The 22,724-nt window shown below is 48.3% G+C and overlaps 1 protein-coding gene across 1 annotated transcript; it reads right to left on the reverse strand.

Moving 5' to 3' along the window:
- Positions 1-10,582: 10,582 nt before the first annotated feature.
- C6H16orf89 (chromosome 6 C16orf89 homolog) lies at positions 10,583-22,177 on the reverse strand. Its single transcript, XM_063100710.1, has 8 exons — positions 21,917-22,177; positions 19,673-19,822; positions 18,388-18,538; positions 17,225-17,342; positions 14,861-14,996; positions 14,098-14,202; positions 12,767-12,850; positions 10,583-10,874 (listed from the first exon to the last, which is right to left on the reverse strand). The coding sequence occupies exons 1-8, from the start codon at positions 22,122-22,124 to the stop codon at positions 10,759-10,761; spliced, it is 1,068 nt and encodes a 355-aa protein (XP_062956780.1). The 5' UTR covers positions 22,125-22,177; the 3' UTR covers positions 10,583-10,758.
- Between the last annotated feature and the right edge of the window lie 547 nt (positions 22,178-22,724).

The following is a 22,724-nucleotide window of genomic DNA, read 5'->3' on the forward strand; positions in this document are numbered from 1 at the left end:
GTTGGGCTCGGGCCTCCGGTCACGTGGGCTCGCCCCACGTGACTCACGACCCGCTATCGGCCGCTTTCGGATCTGTGTAGTATACTGTTTGCGGACGCCGTGAGTTCTCTCCAGTTTACTGCGTGTTTTGGGGTGTGGGAGGGGGGCTGGGAGAGTGATTGTAACTTTTTATATTGATTTAATTCCAAACCTGCAGAAAGTTGCAAGGATAGTGTAAAGAACTCCCATGTCCTTTTTACTCATGTCTACCAATTGTTCACGTTTGCCCATTTACTTTATCATTTGTACTTTATTTATATACATTTTTTTCCCGAACCAATTGCAGTCAAGTTGCAGACATCGTGATCCCTTACCCCGGTACTTTACTATGTATCTTCTAAGAACGGCTCATTTTTTTACACAACCACAGGACAAGTAACATTAGGACATTTCACACTGATGCAGTTCTGTAACTAATGCACAGTTCACGTTCACATGTTGTCAGTTGTCCCTATAATGTTCTTTATAGCTGTTTAATTCCCCCACTCCCCATTCAGGATCCAGTCGAGGACCCCCATCTGGGAGTTGTATTTAGTTGTCAGGTCTCTTTGGTCTCCCTTAGTCTGGAACCCTTCCTCAGCCCTTTCTTTGTCTTTTATGACCTTGACATTGTTGAAGAGGACAGGAAGGCTAGCTACATAATTTGTGGGACTTAGTGCAAAATGAACACGTGGGGATCCTTGCTAAAAAAACTATTGAGAATTTCAAGAGGGCGAGAGCATAGGGCTAAAGCAAGCCTAGGACCCTTCTGAGGGAGCCCATGAAGCTGGCCTCAAGTTACAGATCCAGTTTATTTTGTAGCACGTACTTCAAGCTTCTTCTGAGAGGAAATGTTTCTTTGGGCCTTTCCTCCCGGGGCAGTGTCCAGGATTAGGTGGAGTTTTGGTGCCAGTGCGATGCATGGACCGCACCAGAAGCCAGTGCAAGTCTGGTCAGCCTTTGGTACCACAGGTATGCAGGGCCAGGGCAGCCTCTTTCTGTCCATGATCAGTAGCATTACTGCTTGAACTTAGGCCCCTCTTTGAGCCTTGCTTGATCACGGTCAGCATATTGGGTTGGACAGTGTTCCCTGCCCCCCCCCCATTCATGTCCTTCCCAGAACCTCAGAATGTGACCTTATTTGGAAATTGGATCTTTGCAGATGGAATTACTTAAGATAAGGTCATTTAGGAAGGCCCTAAACCCAATCTGACTGGTACCCTTATGAGAAAAGGCAGAGATATACATAGAGGAAAGAAGATAGAGTCAGGTTGGAGTTACGTAGCCACAAGCCAAGAATGCCAAAGATTGCTGGTAGAGGCTAGGACAGAGGCATGGAACAGGTTCTTCTCTTGAGCTTTCAGAGAGAGCATGGCTCTGCTGACACCTTGATTTTGGAAATTATTAGTCAGGGGCCTCACACTGGTCCACAAGAGTGCCCTGAGGACTGAACTAATCATAGTTCACTTCAGTTAACCACATTCAAAAGGACTGCCCCTCTCAGGGGACTAAACAACCTGGCCTGATGCAAATATATTGACGTAGAGAGTATATCTTTCTGATCTTTGCATCCAGGCTGCTAAAAATAACCAGCAAACAAGCCCAAGCCTTCAGTAACCTCCCTGCCTCCGGAAACCCTCTATGTCATCTGGAAGTTGCAGAAGCAGGCAGTCTCTGGTGAGTTCTGACTTTGGTCTTCTCCCTACTTGGATTTTGCCAAGTTGTTCCAAGCACATAACCAGTGTCATGGAAATTCTCCAGCAGCTTTGCTTTTTGCTCACACACATTCTTCCGCCTGGAATACCTTTGTCCCCTCTTAGCATCCTCATTGGAGTTCTACCATCATTGTGTATTCAACAGGTCGAGCATCTCCATGTGCTCCATGCTGATGACACTGTGCTGTCAAAGACCAGCCAGTCCCTGCCCTCATGGAGCTGAGATTTTCCTGGTGAGACAGACATGACACAGGTCTGTGATAAATGCAAGCAGTAAGTAGCAGGGCTGAAAGAACAATGTTGCAGGCATGGCAGGAAGGCCCCTCTAAGCCCATTCAGACTGAAACATGAAGGACAGGAAAGAAGGGACAGCTGTGGGGCGATTGGGGCCCCAGAGCCTCAAGATGGGAAAGAGCGTGGTGGGTGCAGCAGGAAGATCAGCCTGGAGGAAGGAGAGCCAGTGAGGATAGGTGGGGATGTCGAGGTGGGAGGGCCAGATCCTGCAGGGAAAGCTCTAGGGAAATGAGTTTGGATTTTACTCAAAGTGAAATAAACAGCCACTGGAAGATTTTTTCCTTTTTTTTGAAAAAACACTTTTTGGTTTTCGTTTTGGCAGCTGGCCCATAAGGGGATCTGAACCCTTGATCTTGGTGTTATCAGCACCACACTCTAACCAAGCGAGCTAGCTGGCTAGACCTAAAAACAGTTTTATTAAGACATAATGTACATACTGTAAAATTCTCCTGTTTTAAGTGTATAATTCTATGATTTTTAGTAAATATAGAGTGATATCCCAGCATCACCATTATCCTTTTAGGACATTTTTATCACTCCCAAAAGTCCTTTTGTGTGATTCCATTTGTATTAAGTGTCTGGAAAAGACAGGTCTGGAGAGAGAGCAGATTAGTGGCAGCCTGGAGCGGGGGTAGGGGTGGGAGCGGGGCGTGGCTGCAGACAGAGCTGGAGGGTCAGAAGCAGGAGGATGATGGGATTAGAGTGGAGTTTGGTGGCCTTCATGAGTCACTGTGTCCACGCGTTCACCTCTGATAGCTCAATTCCCTGTTTAGTTTTTGAGCACACATTTCCTGAAGACATCCTTTCTGTTGCTGTCTTGCTTTTTCATGCATTTAGCAGACTCTGAGAGCTCTAAGCTCTAACCAGGGCTTGGAATATTTGAGCAGATATCGTTATGTTTCCTCCACAAACCTGGAACATGAGCATTTATGCATTGGTATAAATTTATCAATTAAGGGAAAGAATAAAATACTTAAGCAGTGTACCCAGGCTTCCTCTGCAGATCCCTTTGATTATAATTGTTTGCTACTCTCTGTGTCCCCCCTCTCTGACTGTCACCTCTGTGAGGGCAGAGACCACATCTGCTTTTTACTGCTGTGTCCCCAGCACTGTGAACAGTGCCTGGCACACAGTCTGTGCTCCAAAGATATTTTTGAATAAATGGAAGAAAACATGAGGACAAAAACATCCTTGTTTTTTTCTCAGCTGTGTCTCCCATGCCTGAAGCAAAGCTTGACTCACAGAAAATTCTCAATCAATATTTACTGAATGAATGGATGAGGTACAGTTGTTCCTCTGTATCTGTGGGTGATTGGTTCTAGGACCCCCTGTGGATACCAGGTGTGGAATATACTATAAAGCATATGTATTTCACAGGGCCTGGTTTTCCAAAGTCTTGTGGTTTCAAATACTGACCTTGCGGAGGACTGGAAATTTTCCTCAGGCTATAAGTCTCTGGTGTAAGATAAAGATTTATGGCACAGCAAGGTTGCTGGCTCAAGGACAGACTAGTTACTGATTGTTATGTGAAGTAAAGATACTGAGAAATTGCTGTAAGATCACTTAATTGTCTAATGGAATGTCATCTGACTGTTTCACTGAAAGTTACCAGCCTATATTGTTAAACTATAACCCCACCTTTGTTCTCTTCTTTGTAACTTCCTGGTCTGGAAAATGAATGCAGGAAGAGAACCCCAATTTGGCATTAATTTCCCGAGGAAGGGTTGCCTCTTGCTGGAGGGAGTGTTCCCAGGGAAGTTAACCACTTTGGGGCTTCTCACTGCTCAGAAGAGATGGGCTTTGAGTAATCCTTTGCATCTCCGTCACCCAGAGGAAGTGGGGTGACAAATCCGTGAGGGGCGAAGCAACACAAAGCAACAACCAGGCTCCAAGAATGCTCAAGTCCATTATATAAAATGGCTTTGTAATTGCATATAACCTACACACATCCTCTTATATACTTTAAATCATCTCTAGATTACTTATAGTATCTAATGCAATGTAAATGCTATGTAGGCTGTATTGTTTAGGGTTATAATGACAAGAAAAAAATTCTGTATGTGTTCAGTACAGATGCAGTTTTTTCCCAAATATTTTTGATGCATGGTTGGTGGAATGCACAGATGTAGAACCCACGGATGTGGAGAGCTGACTGTATTTGCCTGGGATTGATGTCGTTTGCTAGTAAAGAACATGTGACTGATAAAACTCCAGAGTTGTCACAGATGCTGGACCTATGTCTAAGAAAACTCAGAGCTAACAGCCACTTCGCTCGTTTAAGCCTCATGCATTGTGTGAGAGTTTTGCATGCACCATATCATCAGATCCCTTCCTGAATCCTAGAAGGTGGGTGCTATTATATTATCCATTATACAGAAAAGGAAGTGGAGGCACAGAGAGGGCAAGCCACTGGCCCAAGGTCACACAGCTGCAGGCAGAGTAAGCAGCTGGTTCTGTAGCACGAGCTCTCACTCCTCTGCTGTCCTGCCCAGAAGAAACATATTTCTCAAATGGGGATGCAAGTTTGTTTTGGAGTTGGAAAACCAAAGTCGTTTTCATAAAACCCATTTAGGAATTAAAAACCAGGATCGATTTCTTCTGTCTGTATTGTGTTCTGTATCTATTATGTGAAGTGCTATGAGGATATTTACAATACCTCAGAACCTGGCTTTGCAGTTTCAAGGGGCAGAGGACTTTGTCATACACTTGTAAGAAAATAATCTAAGTGATTCATTTTCAGAAGTGACTTATCTGAGGGTGTTTTAACTGATTCAGGCCTAGCCCAAAAGTTGTCTGACTGTTCCAGCCCATTCCCAGAGGGTCTCTGAACAGATAAAGCTCTCCTTGAGATGGTAATTAGTTACTAGCTGCTATTGTTTTCTTTCAACAAATAGAGCTCTCCTTGAGATGGTAATTAGTTATTAGCCCCCATTGTTTTCTTCATTCTTTGGTGTTTCTCCTTTCACAGAGCTTAACTTGGCCCTTTTTGTGGGCTTGTCCTGAGCCCCCAAAGGAACTCCTTGCAAGGGGGTAATAAATTTTAGACATTCAGGGAGATTGTGCATCCCATAGTACTCAGCCAATGAGGAAGTGGGGGGAGGGACTTGTGTGCTAGGGAGTAAATTGCTTGCTATGGCCCTTTTCTATGTGCCTGCCCATTCACAGACACCTGGACTTGCAAGGCTGTAATTAAAGTCTCACTTTGCTGCACCTCATGTCTCCATGTCCATCCTTTGGCATTGGACGATGAGGGCATTTGTCACCCATTCAATGTCTGGTGTGTCACCCTATGTCTCGCCCCCAGGTCCAGCTGGGCACATTAGGGTCCCCCTCATTCTGCATGAACTTGGAGGATGGGGTAGGGGCTCCAATCTTCCAGTGGAGGATGGGAGACAGCAATGACAGAGTGGCTTAAACTTGTCCCAGGTGCAATACAGCCTATCAACTATCTACATAGCACTTACATTGCATTAGGTACTATAAGTAATCTAGAGATGATTTAAAGTATACTCACAGGCCGCCTGCCGGCTAGACCAGACCCAGCAATGTTGATAGCCCAAGGTCTCTTCCACCAGCTACGACTTGGATAAAACATCCTGAGGAGACATTTTTTCTTTTTCTCTTCATTTTCTGTTTATTTTTGTTTTCTTATTTTTATTATTTTGGTGGCTGGCCAGTGTCTTCTTTTTCTATTTAATTCAGCAAATATTTATTAAACACTTTTTTGTTCCAGGCAGTGTACGTGAAGAAGACCAAGAGGTCATCCAAGCCCTAAAGTAGTTTACAATCTGGTAACAGAATTGACAAATAAATGCCAGAATAAAGTGCAAAAAAAAGTGGAGTAAAAAAGAGAAAGGGAGGATGGGAGAAGATGTCATAGAGCAAATGACATCATAGTGGAATCTTAAAAGACAAGTGACATCTTCACTGAATTGGGGGTCAAGGGCGGGATGGCTAACCCAGATGACAGAAAGAATAATCTAAGACCTGGATGAACCAGAGGACCCCAGTGGAATGTCACCTAATTAATATGGGCTTCCTGCCTGCAGTGTGCGAGAGTCACGGAGGGAGTGGGGATGGGAGAGAGTGGATGACAGAGTGCCTTAAACTCATCCTAGCTCTCACCAATCCATGTCCCCTTTTCTCTCAGACCTGACTTCTGGCAACTGTCCTGCAGAAGTTTTTTTTACAAATTGATTCATGCTAAAGTGACAGGACAAAGAAAATCTTAACTCATTACTTTTCCTGTATATATTTAAATCTTAAAGGAAAGGCTTTAAGAACACAATGATTTACCTAATGGAATTACTCTTTTACAGTGGAGGGGTTTTTTTTGGCTGCTGGCCAGTAAGGGGATCTGAATCCTTGACCTTGATATAACAACACTGTGCTCTAACAAGAGTTAACCAGCCAGCTCTATGGTGGAGTTTTATACCTTGAACAAGGAGCCTGTAAGGAACCTGCGTTTGAATGAGGACCCTGCTGGAGCACGTGCAGTCACGTGGGTGAAGTGTGAGCCCCCACGAGGGTCTCTGTCTAGGGGTGTGTATTGGGGGGGGCAGGGAAGGGAGGCTGTTGATGGAGGTTTAGGAGGGATTGATACCAGGGGCCCTGCTCTCATTTAACTCGCAAGTCCCAAACCTCCTTCCCTTTCCCGCCTTCCTCTCTCCCCACTCCTACCATTCTGCCTGTAACTGTTTCCCCCTCTCTTTGCTACTTGAACATGAGGTTATCTGCAGCGGTTCTGCTCCCAAAAGGAATGATGTCTACCGTTGTGGGAGCATCCTGTCCAGAACTGGCCTCCCCTGGCCTCCAGGGAACTTTGTATCAGGCTATTTTGGAGGGTTCAGCTCTTATCTTATTCTAGGGGCACATGCATGTGCTGTTGTATCTGGGACCTCACTGGCAGCCTGTAGGGCGTGTGCTAACTGCGACCATTGTCCTGTGCAGAGCTTCATTTCCTCTACTGAAGGATGGCATCTGCTGCACCCTGTTCACATCAACCCAGGAGAGATTTTTTCCAACACGTGGCCTGCATTGAATCACCAGAGGAATCTTGTTAAACATGCAGCTTCCCCGGCCCTGTCCCCAGGATTCTCATTTAGCTGCCAGCTGAATGCCCTGGGAACCTGCATGTTTGACAAGCTCCTGGGGGACTCTGGTGCTCAGCAAGGTTGAGAACAGCAGTGTCCCCACGGCCTGGCGCCACCCCTGGCACGTGGGAGCCCCTCAAGAGATGTTTCCTTCCTTCAATTCATTCAACAGATATCCTTTGAACACCCACTGTTCTAGGCGTCGAGGAACGGCAGTGAGCAAAACAAAGATCTCATGGAGCTTCTGTTCCAGCGATGGCGGTAAACAAATTTGTGCCTATGGTGGGTGGTGATGATGCTCAGAAGAAAATTAGAGCAGGACAGGAGCTAGCGACTGTGGAGGGAGTTGAGGGGACGACCTTCTGATGAGGGGGCATTTGAGCAGAGACTGGGAGGATGGTGGAAGGGAGCCATGTGGATATCAGGGGGAGAGTATTCCAGAAAGACGGGAGATGCACCAGGGACTTGAGCTTGGTGTGGGCTGGATAGGTTTGTTGAATGGATAAATTCCGAAGAGTTTTGGAGTGTGGTTTTGATGGGCAGCCACTGAGAAAGTTCCTCTTTTTAATTTTTGGTGTAGCATCAGTCATTTTAATAGAGGACCAGGCTGTGGACCAATCAGAACGGGTGACCTGCTTTCTCACAGGTCTGGCTGGGCTCAGGGACCTCGTTGCTGGGAATAGAAACGGTTCCTTGATGCAGGCGCTGTCTTCGCTGTATGAGTTCTAGTGCTGCCATAACAACAAAGAAATTTCTTGTCTCACAGTTCTGGAGGTCAGAAGTCTGAGATCAAGACGTCTTCAGGGTTGGTTCCTTCTGGGGGCTATGAGGGAGGATCTTTTCCGCGCTTCTCCTAGTGTTTACTGGCAAGCCTTGGAATTCCTTGGTGCATCATTCCAATCTTGCCTTCACACGGCATTTTCCCTGTGTGCATGTCTGTGTCCAAATTTCTCTTTTTAACAAGAACACCAGTCATAACAGGTTAGAGACCCACTCAACTCCAGTATGACCTCGTCTTAACGAATTACGTCTGCAACAACCCGATTTCCAATTACAGTCACATTCTATACTGGTACTGGTGATTAGGACTTCAACATATGAATTTTGGGGGGACACAGTTCAGCCCATAATGAGCTCCAAGGTCCTTTTTGAGAGGGTGAGGAGAATGTGAAGGGAAAGGACATTCTTTTTACCTTTGAACTTACATGATCAAGGTCACTGTTCCATGTTATGTACAGATTTTCTCTTTATCTGCCATCTGATACCACACAGGTGCCTTGGTGATGGTGAACATCTATGTCCCCTGAGAGCTGGTCACACATGCCCATTCCCAGGACCCTCCTGACCTGCTGAAAGAGAGCCCAGGCATCTGCATGTTTAACAACATTTCTCCAGATGATTCTGAAGCAGGTGGCCCCAGGCCACATTCTGGGAACCCCTTCTAGGGAGATAGCAGTCATCACTAGAATGACCACATTCAGAATACGGGAGACCAAGCCCCACATCTATGGCATGCTAAATGCTCAGGTGATTCTTCTGTGAGGAGAAGCTGAGGTCTGAGGGGAAGGAGAGGTGAAAAGACTCCTGTGCTGATGTTTGCTGAAAGCACCCTCTGACAACAGAAATCACAGGAAGAGATAATTCAGCTGGAGCTCAGCTTGCAAGTTTTTCTTTCCATGTTCCATTTTGCACTAGGATTTCCTGTTCCTGAAAGTGACTTGTGGGGCTGACCCATGGCTCACTCGGGAGAGTGCGGTGCTGATAACACCAAGGTCATGGGTTCGGATCCTATATAGGGATGGCCGGTTCGCTCACTGGCTGAGTGTGGTGCTGACAACACCAAGCCAAGGGTTAAGGTCCCCTTACCAGTCATCTTTAAAAAAAAAAAAAGAAAGTGACTCGTAAGCTCAGGTTTCTTCTGTAGTCACTCCCTGTCACCCCCGTACCCCCATTTGGTAACTTAATCCCTCTAAAATGAATTGGCGTCAGGCTCCAGTGACTAATCCATCCCAATTTCAGGAAGGATGGGGGTAGGGCATAAATTCCTCCTAAGCCGTTTATGTGCAGCCGACTTCTCTCAAGGCTGTGTGCCTGTCTTGGCAAATCATTGTGAGACAACAGGAAAGAAATCCTGGAAGCATACGGAGTGCCAAGGGGTTATTAAATTCTGGCCCTTGGCTCCCCAAGAAAACGTTAACGTCTAAAGCAAGACAAACTTGTCAACAAAATCCAGGAGTGTTCCTCTTGGTCTGAAAACTTAAGAGCGATTGTGGGAAAGCATCCAGGGGACAGTAGCAGAGGATCAGATAATGTGAAACTATTCTGCAAAGGAAAGGTTTAGAAGAACCACTGCCCCTGCCCCACCACTGGCTTCTTCAGCTGGGCACAGAAGGAGCCAGAGACATTTTAATTCAGATGCTCAAATATGACTAAGTTGTCATATTAGGATGCTCAGTTGCTATTTTCTACCTTGAGGCAAAGAAAAATAATGTGTAGAGCCTTCCAGCCCAAGGACTGAGTTATTAGCTGGTTTTTCTACTCTGGGGTCTATTTTTTTAATTCTTATTTTTTGGCATCTGGCTGGTACAGGGATTGAACCCTGGACCTTGGTGTTATCAGCACCACGCTCTAACCAACTGACCTAACTGGCCAGCCCCTGAAGTCTAATTTTGACACTGTCTGCACGCAGCTTGTCATCAACACCACAGAAGCACCTGAACTTGTAATAAGGCTCCAGAAGGTTTTTTCTCAAATGCTAAATTAGTGTCAGAGCTCTGGATAACATGTTTTGATATAGTCACACTTTGAACACGAGGGAAGAACTGTGAGCTGTGAATGAGACAGCTGCTTCCTGCCACTTTAGGACAAGCCCCAATTAATGTGACATTATCAACTTGTGGCAGCAGGTTACACTTGCCCAGCACTCAATATGTGACAGGCACGGATCTTAGCACTCTGCAAACGTAATTCTCACAGCAATTGAGGTAGGTGCTATTATTATTCCCATTTTGCTGATGAGGAAACAGTCCCAGAGAAGTGAGTGACTTTGCTCAGGACACAGAGAGATGGGATTTGAATTCAGGCAGCTTAGACAAAGAACCACACTGCCAACCAGTATGCTACACTACCTTTTGTAAAATGACATGACCTTGCGATGATGGAACAGAATGATATTGTAGAGTTCTTTGCACAGGGTATAAAAATTAGTATGTGTTGCCGTTCTTGGTCCTCGCTTATGATTTGAATTGTTCTTTTCGGAGACCCTCACCTTCACTGGGACAGATGCAGTAGTTCACATCTGAACAAATAGCCTTTAAGACTCCAGTTTATGAGTTTCTTTAGAATTTGTGTTGAGTGGAATCAGAGACTCGAAACAGACCTGGAAGTTGTCCAAGGTTGTCCTTAGGGCTGAGAAACAAGACTCAGTTCCTGATCAATTGCACTTTAAATTTTATTCAGCTGCTTGCACCCTGGGGCCCTCCCAGCACCCAGCTCCCCTACCCCGCGTGCTCAGGGCTTCCAAACAACCTCTTTCTTCAGTGGCCTCCTTCCCAGGATGTGACCCAGGGCCCCCAGGACTTAAAGAAGGACTAAAGGGTCTGTTTATCTACCAGGTGGCAGGTGCGGAAACCTTAGTCTCAGTGGCCGCGTGGTGGTGACAGTGTGGACTGATGTGGCGGGTATTCTGCCAGGACGTAGAGGAATCCACCCAGGGCTGCGACCGCGGTGCCTGTGTTGTGGGAGGAGCAGCCATCTGGGGGGAGACAGAGCCCCCCGGTGAGAGCTGGGTGACAGCAACCTTGGCCTTTTATTCAGCACAGTCCCATTGTAAGTCCTTTTCAGATATCACCCCAGCCAATCTGCAAGGCACTGTGTGGGTGCTTTGGTGCCCAGCTCAGAACCCTGTTGCTGGGCTGGGCACCTGTCTACCAGCTGCTGCGAGTGTTGGCTGCTAACAGCTTCCTGCTCCAATGCTGGAGCCCTCACATCTATGAGGTGTGCCCCCTCCCAAATGACTTGCTAAGACAGGGACACCAAAGCCCAGCGGCCTTGTCTCGGGGGTGACGCTGTGGTGCCATTTAGGCTCCAAACTGTCCTCCTCCCAGCCCTGCTGTGGCATCTGAGCTGAGGTTTCCCTTGTCTAGCTCCTCCCACCTACCTTAACCTCCTACCCTCCCTCCCCTACCTCAGTAAACTGCATGCACCCTAATCCTGTCTCAGGCCCTGCATGAGACCTTCTAAGATGGGGAAACTGAGGCTCGGGTAGCAGAGCTGAGCTCCCCAGTCCTGGTGACTCCACACCTCATTTCTTGGATTCAGATGCTCAAGCCTAGGCACGCACCTGCGACAGTAAGCCCTTAGATGTATTTGTCCTCTGAACTCAAAGTGCACTACCTGCCCTGAGTCACACGACATATCTGCTCAGGTGGGAGGGAGCCAGGGCTGTTTTCCTCTCTACTCAAAGACGTTGAGAAGGGATGGACCCCAGCCAGGTCTCTTGGAGGGAGGGGGAATGCAGATATCAAGAGGCTGAATTACTAACCCCAACAGTTCACGCCTATCGGTGTCCTACCAGATGCTGGGGGAGTGATTTGCACGATGATCAAATATTTTTTGTTGGTGGTGTTTTTTGGTGGCTGGAGAAGTATAGGGATGTGAACCCTTGACCTTAGTGTTATCAGCACCTCGCTCTTCTGAGCGAGCTAACTGGCCAGCCCAGTTATTTAATTTTTATTAATAAAAAATTGAAACAAAAGTCCTCTCTCCCTTCTTTATCCCTCCCTCCCTGCTTTCCTCTCTCCCCTTCTTCTATTCCCAGTTATTTCTTCCCTTTCCAACATAGTTATATCCTGTGCTCAGTTTCTCTGCGTTGGTGGGCTGACCATACAGGTTATCATCACAATAAGGACAGGTTGGGGATGACAGGGGGCACCATTCTCAATAGCTGCAGGACAACAGGTGTAACTGGGGAGCCCTGGGAACACCAAGCCATGTGGCCCCCAGGACTGTTCTGGTCACTTGCCCATCAGCTCTGAGTCCCCTCTCTGCCTTTCCTGGCTCCAAACCTCAGTACATGGACCTCTCCAAACTATGTTTCCCAGGCCGCCCCGCCCACTGGCTTCTGGTCAAGTTTGACCCACAGGAGGTGCAGGCAGAACGAGGAGAGAAATCAGGGTATTTCTGTGTCCTCCACATCCAGTCCCTGCTACTACCTCCTGCCACCATCCCTCCAGCTCTAGGAAGGGTAATGGCTTGCTGCAATGGTTAATCTCTGGGTTTTCCCACTTTTTCTGTTTTCAGCCCTTCCAACGCCTTTGAGACAAGTGCCTGTATTAAATTCCCTCTGTTGAAGTTCCCTATGCAGATTCTATTTTCCTGGTCAGACCTTAGCTGAGAAGGGTTATCTTTGTGATTTTCAACAACACACTGAAACAACTTTTTTATGTTCCTTTAACCAGATCTCTGGACTCCCCGCTTTCTAAGAGATGATCAGAGATGCCCACCCTTCCTTCCACCTCCCAAAGGTCAAGGTCCTCTGACCTGTGCCCCTTTGGTGATGCCTTTTTTCCACCGAAGGCAACCTGTGGAAACCCACTAGGTTGTCCCCGTTTCATGGCAAGAAGGTCCCTCAGGCATTTTCATTACCTGTAAATTGTTTTTCTCGCCTCTTCACTCTTCTCAAAAAATGCTGTTGGTGTTGAGTGGCTTTAGATACTTCATCTTCAGCAGCTGGGAGGAGAGCGAAAGGTGAACTTCTCAAGATGGATTTTTAAATGTTACTCACTAATCCTCCTTCCCCTCATAACACCTCAAGCCCCTCAGGTCTTCTCTTGAACCCTGAAGCTGTTCCTCCCACACCTGTCTGCAGATCCTTCCACATGGCCTAAATGAGTCATCTACAAATGGCTCTTTAAATTGTGGTCCCCCAACCACAAGCATCAGAACTACTGGAGGTGCTTGTTAAAAATGGAACTTCTTGGGCTGGCCGGTTAGCTCGCTCAGTAGAGTGAGGTGCTGATAACACCAAGGCCCAGGGTTCAGATCCCTTTACTGGGGAGCCACCAAAACCAAAAAAAAAAAACAAAAACAAAAACCAATTTTCACAGCTGCACCCCCAACCTGCTGATTATAGGTCTGGTGGCCTGAGAATCTTCATTTTGTAAACTCTGTTTTAAAAACACTATCTTATTTCTAAAGCTTTTGTGTCTTTGAGCACCCCAAGCTTCTCATCTGGGACACCAGCATGTACTGGGGGAATGCCAGCATGTACTGAGAGCCCGCTGTGCACCCAGCACAGGCTAGGTGGTTCCATATGTATCATGCCTACCCCACCCTCAGCTCAGGAAGGTGGATATTACTATGCTCATTTATTTGCAAACAGGGAAATCGAGGCTCAGGGAGGTGAAGCAACTTACTCCAAAGAGGACCAGCTGTCAAGTGTCACAGCTAGAAAGGGGCCGAGTCCTCTGTCTCTCTACCTTCTGCTATGTCACCTCCTCCCAGAGGTCTTCCCTGACCACTCCACCTAAAAAACCTTTCCAGTATCCTTTGCTTTCTTAGCCTACTGTCTCCTTTATGGCTCTTATCAGAAATTGCAATTATTTCACCTGTGGGTTTGCTTAGGTGGTTTCTGTCTCTTCCTCAGGGTTCTGGTTTTCCCTAGAGCCTAGACAGTGTCTGGCACATTAGTAGGTACTCAATACATCCTCTTGAAATAAATGAGCTTGTGGATGCAGGTACAGGGGGCCAACATCTTCCAACAGGACTGCCTGTTATCTTGCAGAGTTTTGGCTTCCAAAGCTCTGAGCCCATTTCCACCTGTGAGAGTGTGTGTGTGTGTCTGTGTGTGCATGCACACGTATGTTACAAAACTCTCTCAGTGCCCTTAACATCAATGCATTGTTTCCCCACCTGGCCTAGAAACCCAGTCCCTGCTTTGTCCTCCTGCTCCCAGCTGGGTTGGAAGCGCAGCTCACCTGGTCTCCCGAAGCATCCTTCTTGTGGCATCTGCCAGCTGAGAATGGCCTCCAGCCACCGGAGCTTGTAGAAGTCAGAGAAGCCACCCATTCCACAGAACATGACTGGAAGCAAAGACGGGGGGTGCTCTGCAGGCTTGCTCCCAGGCCCACCTCCCACTCCCCAAGGCCACTGTGGTGCCATCTGCCTCCTCCCGCACCAGGGGTTGGGCATTCAACGCAGAGGCTGAGGCTCTACTTTAGTGACTGGGGACTTCCAGTCCTGTGTCCTGCCTCCCACTTAGGGCCTCAGTATGGGCTGCTCAAAAGTCAGGGTGGGTGGAGGGATGTGAACACCAGAGCCAAGGAGCAGCCACCTAGGGGCTCCCTTTCTGCCTGATTATCTCTAAGGCTTTGAAGGTCCATTTGCCAGTCAGCTAGTCAGTCTGTCTGTCCAGAGCTCTGTCACCGGGTCAGCCTTTGGGGACAGGAAGCTGTCACATAGTGGCAGGCAAAATATGGGATGCCCAGTTACATTTGAGTTTCCGATAAACAACGAATACAATTTTTTAGTATAAGTATATTCCATGCAATATTTGGGATATACTTATACTAAAAATTTTCATTTCAAAACATTCACTGTTTTTCTGAAGTTCAAATTTAACAGAGCACCCTGTGTTTTTATTTGTTTAATCTGGTAATCCTACTATGGTGTGTGTGTGTGTGTATGTCCCAATCACAGACACCCTGCTGCTTTGTCCCAAGGGCAGAATGCCAGGCGCACTGTTTTCCATGAAGATGTCGCGGGTGGGGTAGGTGTATACGATGGCCTCAGCTCGCCGGTTCAGGTCCATCATGTTAGCGCAGAAGAGGTTGATGTAGTGTTGGCTCTGGTGGAATGGTTCCTTTGTGCATCCTTTCTGGGGGGACAAACACCCAGAGACAAGGCAGTCAGATGGGCAGATGACAGACGCGGGCTCTGTTATAGGAAAGACGGTTCTGAGATGGTCTTGCAGGGGGCTGCATTTGGGGCAGGTCTTTCCTTTTTTCTGCCACCCACACTCCCAGCCTGCTTGGGGCTACATTGCTGGGGGTCAGAGAGAGCTGGGTTCAAGCCCTGCTCTGCCACTTAGGAGATGCTTGACCTTGGCCTGCTAAATTAGCCTTTGTGGGCCTCAACAGTCTTCACTGGGAATGGGGGAGGCACTAGGAGCCGCACTAGAGGGGCTCTCCTGTGGTTGGATGAGATGGCTGGGAAGTGCCTAGCACGATGCCCGACACTAGGAGGCGCTCTACATCTGCTCACCCTGGCCATTGCACTGGTGGCCTCAGTGCTACTCAAAGTGTGGGCAGCGGACTCAGCTGATCACTATCCCACGCTGGGAGAGATCAGAAGTTGAGAACAAGCTTTAGAAACTTCTGTAGCAATGGTCAAAGTAACTTTCTACCCGTTGAATCTAAAAATTATTTCTCTCATAGTTTGTTTTTTTTTGTATTTACTTTTGTAAATATATATTCTGTAAATATACATTAGCCTGTCACAACTTGCATAGAAATACTAATAATAAAAAAATTTTGTCAAGCAAAAACAGCAGGTCCCTTCTTTGCTAAGAATTTCTGGTCATCGAACAACATTTTTTGAATAGAGATATGAGCCTTACCTGTCTGTATAGAGAAATATATATTTAAAAAAAATTTTATTATTGGGCTGGGAAGAGCATTGGGTGCTGGAAAGGTGGGAGTGGGGTGGAGCTGGTGTCCCTCCCCTCAGGCTTTAGTCCCCAGGACCCCAAGACAGACCCTCAGCCCAGACTTGATCCAAAACATATCTTCCCCAGCTCCACCGGCCACAGCGGGGCGCTGTTCACCCAGGTCCTCTGAGACATTAGGAAAGTCAGGTGCGGGTTTGCATGAAGTCTTCCTTTCTTAAAGTCTCGGGGTTCACACCTTTAAAACCCACTCCACGATTTCCCCCAACAAGTTCAATTTTGTATTTAAAAATGAAGCTAAAACAAACAAGCAAATATGAAGCCTAGCCTCCTTGATATTTTAACATAGTTGTTCCTTTGCATCATTTTAACACAGAAATTGTCTATAAATTCCAAAGGGGGAAATATCAAACAAAAAGCAAGGATACGTTTGTGCTCTCTTCTTTCCTTCTCTCAAAATCTTCTTTCCTTCTCCCAGATCACTTTTTTTTTTTTTAAAAGATGACCGGTAAGGGGATCTCAACCCTTGACTTGGTGTTGTCAGCACCAGGTTCTCCGAAGTGAGCTAACTGGCCATCCCTATATATAGGATCCGAACCCGTGGCCTTGGTGTTATCAGCACCGCACTCTCCCAAGTGAGCCACGGGCCGGTCCCTCCAGATCACTTTCTTCTGGGTAGCTACAGCTAAGGACAACACGCTGCCCACCACTGCAGGTTTGGTTTGGTCTCCTGCAAGTGGCTTTCTGCCGACTTTGTTGCAAGTTCTTTTCCATTCATTTGTTGTTGTTTACTGAGTTCTTTCTGCGGCTTCTCTCTTATTCCTTCTCTCTCTCCCTTTTGTTTTCCTGATGCCCTACAATCCAGTTCAGCATGCAAAGCTATCTTTTTTTGCCAGTCCAACAGAATCCCAAAGCCCAAATATCCCCCCTCTGTTGCTGTACAGTTGTCCCCCCTTATCCGCTGGGGATACATTCCAAGACCCTTAGTAGATGCCTGACACCACAGATAGTACTGAACCTATATATTCTATGTTTTTTCCTATACGTACCTATGATAAGGTTTAATTTATAAATTAGCCATAGTAAGAGATTAACAACTAAAAATAAAATAAAACAACTGTAACGATATACTGTAATAAAAGTTATGTGTATGTGGTCTCTCTCAAAATATCTTACTGTACTGTACTCACCTATCTTTGGACCGTGGTTGACTGTGGGTAATTGAAACTGTGGATAAGGGGGAACTACTGTATAATCATCTCAATTATATGGCAGAAGGATGGCAGGATTCTCTCACTTCTCTCTCCTGATGTCTGAAGCACAAATCCAAACAGCCGCTTGTATTCCTGGTGTGTAGCAGACAAAACTACACCTCCACAAGCCCCTCTGAATTTTTCCTCGTCCTTTGCCAGTGAGGTAGGGCCATCCAGCTCACTTACCATCCTGGCCCAGAGGAAGAAGAGCAGCTGATGGGATAGATAGTAGCCTGAGCAGCCGGGCTTGGTCATGAAGGTCCTGCAGAAGTCTGAGAGTCCGCAGGGCTGGTTGCTGTCTGCCCTGGGAGAAAAGCCATCCTCTAAGGAGGGTGCCCGGTCCCCAACCTGCATCTCCCTGGGTTGCGATCCCCCACTGGTTATTATAAACCCCAGTAGGTTCCAGGCACTCAGCTGGGCACAGGGATTGCCAGATAAGATATAGGTGTCTAGTGTCTTGATTTGCTAAATCTGGCACCCCTAGTATGGGGGGATGACGCTGGAGCTATCCTGGGCTTGGGGAAGCCACCAGGGCCTGAGACTTCCCATTGCTCTGTGGGGGCCCCAAATACATCTTTCTCAGCACCGCCCTAAACAGCAATACTTGAACCCAGACAGCTTGGCCTCTGGGCCCAACATATTATTCCCACTGTGCCCATAAAAAGAGGGCAACACAGGGTGGGTGCCTTACTGGAGCCCAGCTGTGCCCAGGCCTTCTACTCTCCAGAGGATGCTGAGAGGATGGGCCCTGGGCACCTGTCACCCATTGTGCCCACCCCCTGCACTCAGCGCTTCCCTGGGGCAATGCTCCAAGCCCACCCAGAAACAGGGCTTTTGTTGAGCAAAACTGCCTTCCTGGACTACAGCCCCGTCCAGGAGACAGGACCTTAAAACAAGTGTAGATTTCATCTGCGGCTACTGGAGGCGCTAGGAGAGCCCATTGCAGGAGGCCTGCTGTGTGCAGTGGCCTCAGGGACATTTCTGGAGGCAGGATGCTGGAGCCGGCCCTGAGGCTGAGCGATTACTTAGGCAGAGGGAGTGGGGGTGCTGGGGGGAGCAGAGCAAAGACTTTGCAGTGGGAGGGGGCCAGTGCCTTTGAGAGCCTGAAGAGGCCCCAGGGGCTGGATCAGAGGGGCCTGGGGACCTGGAAGGGCAGCCAGGAGTGGGGGGCTTTGTCCTGGGTACAATGGGAAGAGGCTTTGACCCGGGGGTGGGGGAGGTTGGTGCTGGCGGCTCTCTGGGGAGCTGTGCCTGGTTTTGCACAAACCATTGGGTTCAGCCTCGGGCTTGGAGAACGAGCGAGCAGAGGGGAGGGCTGGCAGCATGGGGGGAAAGTCGAGGGGGCCCACCCGGTTCCCAGCAGTTGCACCAGGCACGCGTCGCTGCTTTCCTCTGAGAAGGAGTCCTGTGGCTCCACTGTGGGGTAGACCAGGGAAGCGTTGGTGTGAGCCCAGGCGTGTGGGAGCTTCCAAAACCCGGGCTGGAGGGTTGGCTGGAACTCTGGCAGAGAGGGAGGTGGGGTGGGCAGTGACCCAGGAGCCGTGGGCTACCCCCTGCTTACTCCTTGCTTCCCCAACCTGGCTCCTGTGACTCTGAGCCAAGGAACTGGGTGTCCCCTCCCCAACCCCCACCCTGCTCCCTGCCTGGGCAGTGCTGACCATGTGCAGGTGCTGGCTCAGAGCTTCAAGCCTCGCCTGCTGGTTGAGCACTGAATTTGAAGCACTCAAGAAGCTCCTTTTCTTAAAAAAAACCATTTTTTCCCCTAATCCATAGGAACAGTGTTGGGACAGGCTTTGATTAAATCCACTGCATCCCATGAAGCTTGAGACATCCAAAAAGGGTTAGTAGACTCTTCTGGTTTGGTTAGAAAGTGGAATAGCTGCCTGGCAAGGGGCTTCTTTAAGATGGCACAGGGTGAGATGGCATAAGGGACCAGGCCTGGGAGAGGGTGGGAGACATCGACTGCAGGCAGGCCAGCCTGTGCTAGGAAGGGCTGGGGCATGTTCACCTGCAGCTGGGCTGTTGTTCAAGCACGAAGTGTGGACTGGCTAATGTTCTCCCTGCTTTCCCCCGCATCTGATGTGAGCCAGGAGCCCAGGAGACGGGGTTGGATAGTATGAGGGGCTTCCCCTCCCCCCACCAAGAACAACTCAGGCCAGGCTTATAGAATGTGGCCTTGTAGGGTCACTCAAGGCTGGTGAGGAGAGAGAGACTCTTAGCATTATAAGACTCAATAGGGATGCGAGTAAGACACTAATGTTTGCTGTGCAAAAGGTCCAATTGCTTTTTAGATATCCCACCCTCTGGGCCAGACCAGACAAGACCCTCTCCTCTGGTCTAGAACGAAGGCTCCTGAGCTTGGGCGTGAGCTGAACTGATGAGTGGAGACACGCTGCCTACTTCTCACCGCCACTCCCACCCCCTGTGTGGGTAGGGGAGCTCATTGGAATCTGAAGTCAAGGATGAAAGAACTTTCCCAGGGTCTGCCTGTGGCTTGCTTGGCTGACAGGTCACAGTTGGTTACAGACTGTCCCGAGCCTGCCTGGCACCAGGAGGAGCCTACACTGGGATATTTCAGCAAACATCCCCAGCTGCTGTGTTCCTGGAGGAATGGGACTCAACGCACGCTCTTACCTCTTAGGTACTTTGGGTCACTCAGCTTGAGGTAGAAGATGGATCTGCCAAGGAGAGCTGCCAGCTTCTTGGCCAGCTTCCCCACACGCTGGCTCAGCGGATGCAGCAGGGGGTCCTGCGCCCATGCCTCCCGAATGCTTTTTAGCTGCACTGGGAGGGAGCAGAGTTTGTTCATTCTGCCATTTGACAAACCACTTGGACAGGAAGAAAGACCCTAAGATACAGTGCTTCCTGACAGCCTCCCTGCCTTCCCCAGCACACAAGGGGGAAGGATTCGCTGAGCTTATCTGAAATTAGGCTTTTGTGGGGCTGATCTGGGCAATGGGGGTGAGGGTCAGAGTGATAGAAGGTGGTGGCTAAAAGCTTGATTTCTGGAGGCTGGCCTGGATTCAAATACCAACTCTAATACTTTCTTGTTGGGTGACCAGAGAAAGTCAGGTAATTTTTCTCCATCTCACTTTCTTCATCTGTAAAATGGGGTTAATGATAGTACTTAGTTTTTGGGAGGAGGGTTGTAAGGATTAAATAAGCTAATGTGTATAGACAGGACTTAGTATTATCCATAGTGCAAAGTAAGCACTTAATAAATTTTAGCCATTAATATTAATTAAGGAGACTTAGAATTTGCTGTATATAAGAAAAAATGGAGAGATTCAGACTGCAGGGTGGAATCACTGTGTACAGTTGAGCAGGTTGTACACTGCACAAGGGACACAAGACACACATTCCTCTCATGGGAATATATGTAAACGTATTAAAACATATTAATGTTTGCACATTTATTATGACAGTTTCCCAGCTTATGGCAGTCAGGTGACTTTGAGAAAGAGGGCACCTTTTTCTAATTCTCACAAAGTGTCTCTTCCTGTGTCAGCCCTGGGACTACTAAGTCCAGTAGGATGTAGACCCTGCCCACAAGGAGCTCATTTAGAGGGACAAACAAGGAGAGGATGCTCGGTGCTCAACAGGTAGAAGCACTAAGCGCCAACAGGTATTGAGCCCTGTAGGTATGATGTTGTGTATATACGATCTCACGGGATACTGCCACCAACCTGTTGTGGTTGAAGGCTGAGAAACTGAAGCTCAGTGATATCAGGTAACAGCACCACACAGCTGGCAAGGGGGAGATCCAGATTTGAACCCAGGCAGTCTGACTGCAGCCTTGTTCTAGATGGCTTGCACCGCAGTTGCCCCCAGAAGGGGTACCCAAGTCATCAGTGAGAACCCAGGGAACCCACCCTGGCCTCAGGGTGATCCTGGATCGTCAACCTAGTTTCTTCCTGCACGTGTGAAAGCTGCCACGTTTGGCAACCCCATTTGGGCCCCACAAGCAGCTGGCAGAGGCAGCTGGAGGGACCCTTTGCTCTTAGGGTCAATGTTACCCATCTAGCCTTGAGGAGAGAGGACCCAGGAGATCAATGGGCATTCTGTTGCTACTCGACACCCCCTGAATGTGAACCTCTTCTTTCTCTGTCATTAAAGATTATATCGTATGATGCTGTTGGTATAAAGTTGAACATATTGATATTATATATTAAAACATTTTCTTCCACCTAGAAGTTAATTTTTTTCTTCTGATTTTAAAGGAAATTAAAACATTTTTGTGAGTCCCTAAAAGTACTGTGGGCCCTCAGCACTGTGCCCGCTGTGCCTAATGGGGAAGTGTTATGTGTGTGCACGTGCATAGGTGTGCATGCGTGTGTGCATGCGCAAGGGGCCCCCTGTTTGCCTTGGCCAGTCTCCAGGACCCTCCTGAGGGATCTTATATGTCTCAAAGCTAAACAAACACTTACCTATTCTCTCAGAACCTTCAGGCGGCTTTGAATGGAAGCAAAGGAAGCTGGGGCTGTAACCTGATCTTAAGGGTCCCTAGCTGCACTCACGCAAGGGGAGTGGCCCTCCCATAAACACCCATTAAAAGGGCACGCTCCCCCTCCCCCTTGTTTGTGGCATGTCAGGAGGGGCTGCCAAATGGATCATTTCCTCCCGTGAAAACAATAATTTCCAAAATTTTTCCCATGCTGCCTTTAAATCAGGCCTACTTCTAAAAAGTTTGGTAACAGCCAGCTGGCCCCTGACACCCAGGAAGAGCAAGCCCCCCTACTCCCGCCCCCCTCCCCTACAGCCAAAGCAGGCTATTCTTGGTGTAAGGAGATTGCCAGGTCCCAGGGGTGCAGAGCGGGGCAGGTGACAAAGCTGAGAATTGGTTTTCCCAGGGGCCAGTTCAGGGGAATAAGGGCTCACCTTCCAGCACCTGGAACCCTACCACACCATCCAGGTTGATTTCAGATAGCCTCTCCTCCAGGAAGAAGGTGGCTCTGTCCAGCGCAGACAAGATCAGGCCGGCGATGGTGGCCTTACCCTCTGTGGTGTCTGGCCGTGGCAGTGAGGAGGGCTGCAGTGGCAGTGGTGCCAGTAGCAGGAGCAGGAGCAGCAGCACTGGGGTGGACATGGCTGACCTTCTGCTGGCAGGCTGGTCACACGCTGCAGCACTAGGAGCTCTCGCCCAGGCCAGGCCACCTCTACACGCCCTCCTCCCGCCTCTACACGCCCTCCTCCCGCCTCTACCTCCTCCCCGTTCCCCTTGCAGAAATGTAGGCAAGTAGCCAGACAGGGCTGACCTGGCAGCCTGGGTGGTTTGGGCAATCCGCAGGCACAGGCTGGGGAGAGGGGTGCCCGCCCTGTCCTTTTCATGCTGGTTCTCCGAGCCCACATGAGCTGGATCTTTGATCTAGCAATTACAATTGCAACTCGGAAATCCAAAAGCTCTAAAAAGCAAGTTTGTTTGTTTGTTTTAGATGAATTTGGAATAGACTCATTTGAGGGCACACCTACCGTGAGTGGATGCAAGCGTCCTGAGAGGGTTACCGTCCAGTACAAACAGAATTTGAGCTGCAAAGGCAAGCCACACATGCATCTTGTAGAAGCCATGCTTAGAAAAGCAACAAAAAGCAGGGAAAACGAATTTCACTGATCTATTTTATTTCATCATGGAATCAACATAATTGATTAATTTTTATTTTTTCCTACTAACTCTCTGAAATCTGGTGAA

Source organism: Cynocephalus volans, chromosome 6, assembly GCF_027409185.1.
Source record: "Cynocephalus volans isolate mCynVol1 chromosome 6, mCynVol1.pri, whole genome shotgun sequence".
NCBI classification, from domain to species: Eukaryota; Metazoa; Chordata; class Mammalia; order Dermoptera; family Cynocephalidae; genus Cynocephalus; species Cynocephalus volans.

Bases quoted from the DNA above. Each gene is read 5' to 3' on its own strand.
- C6H16orf89 (XM_063100710.1), bottom strand. From the start codon at position 22,124: ATGTCCACCCCAGTGCTGCTGCTCCTGCTCCTGCTACTGGCACCACTG. The intron at 17,343-18,387 runs GTGGGCCCCCTC...CTTTTCTCCCAG, and splicing joins GTGCAACTGCTGGGAACCGG to GGCAGACAGCAACCAGCCCT. The intron at 10,875-12,766 runs GTAATGAAAATG...GTCTCCCCCCAG, and splicing joins GCGAGAAAAACAATTTACAG to ATGGCTGCTCCTCCCACAAC.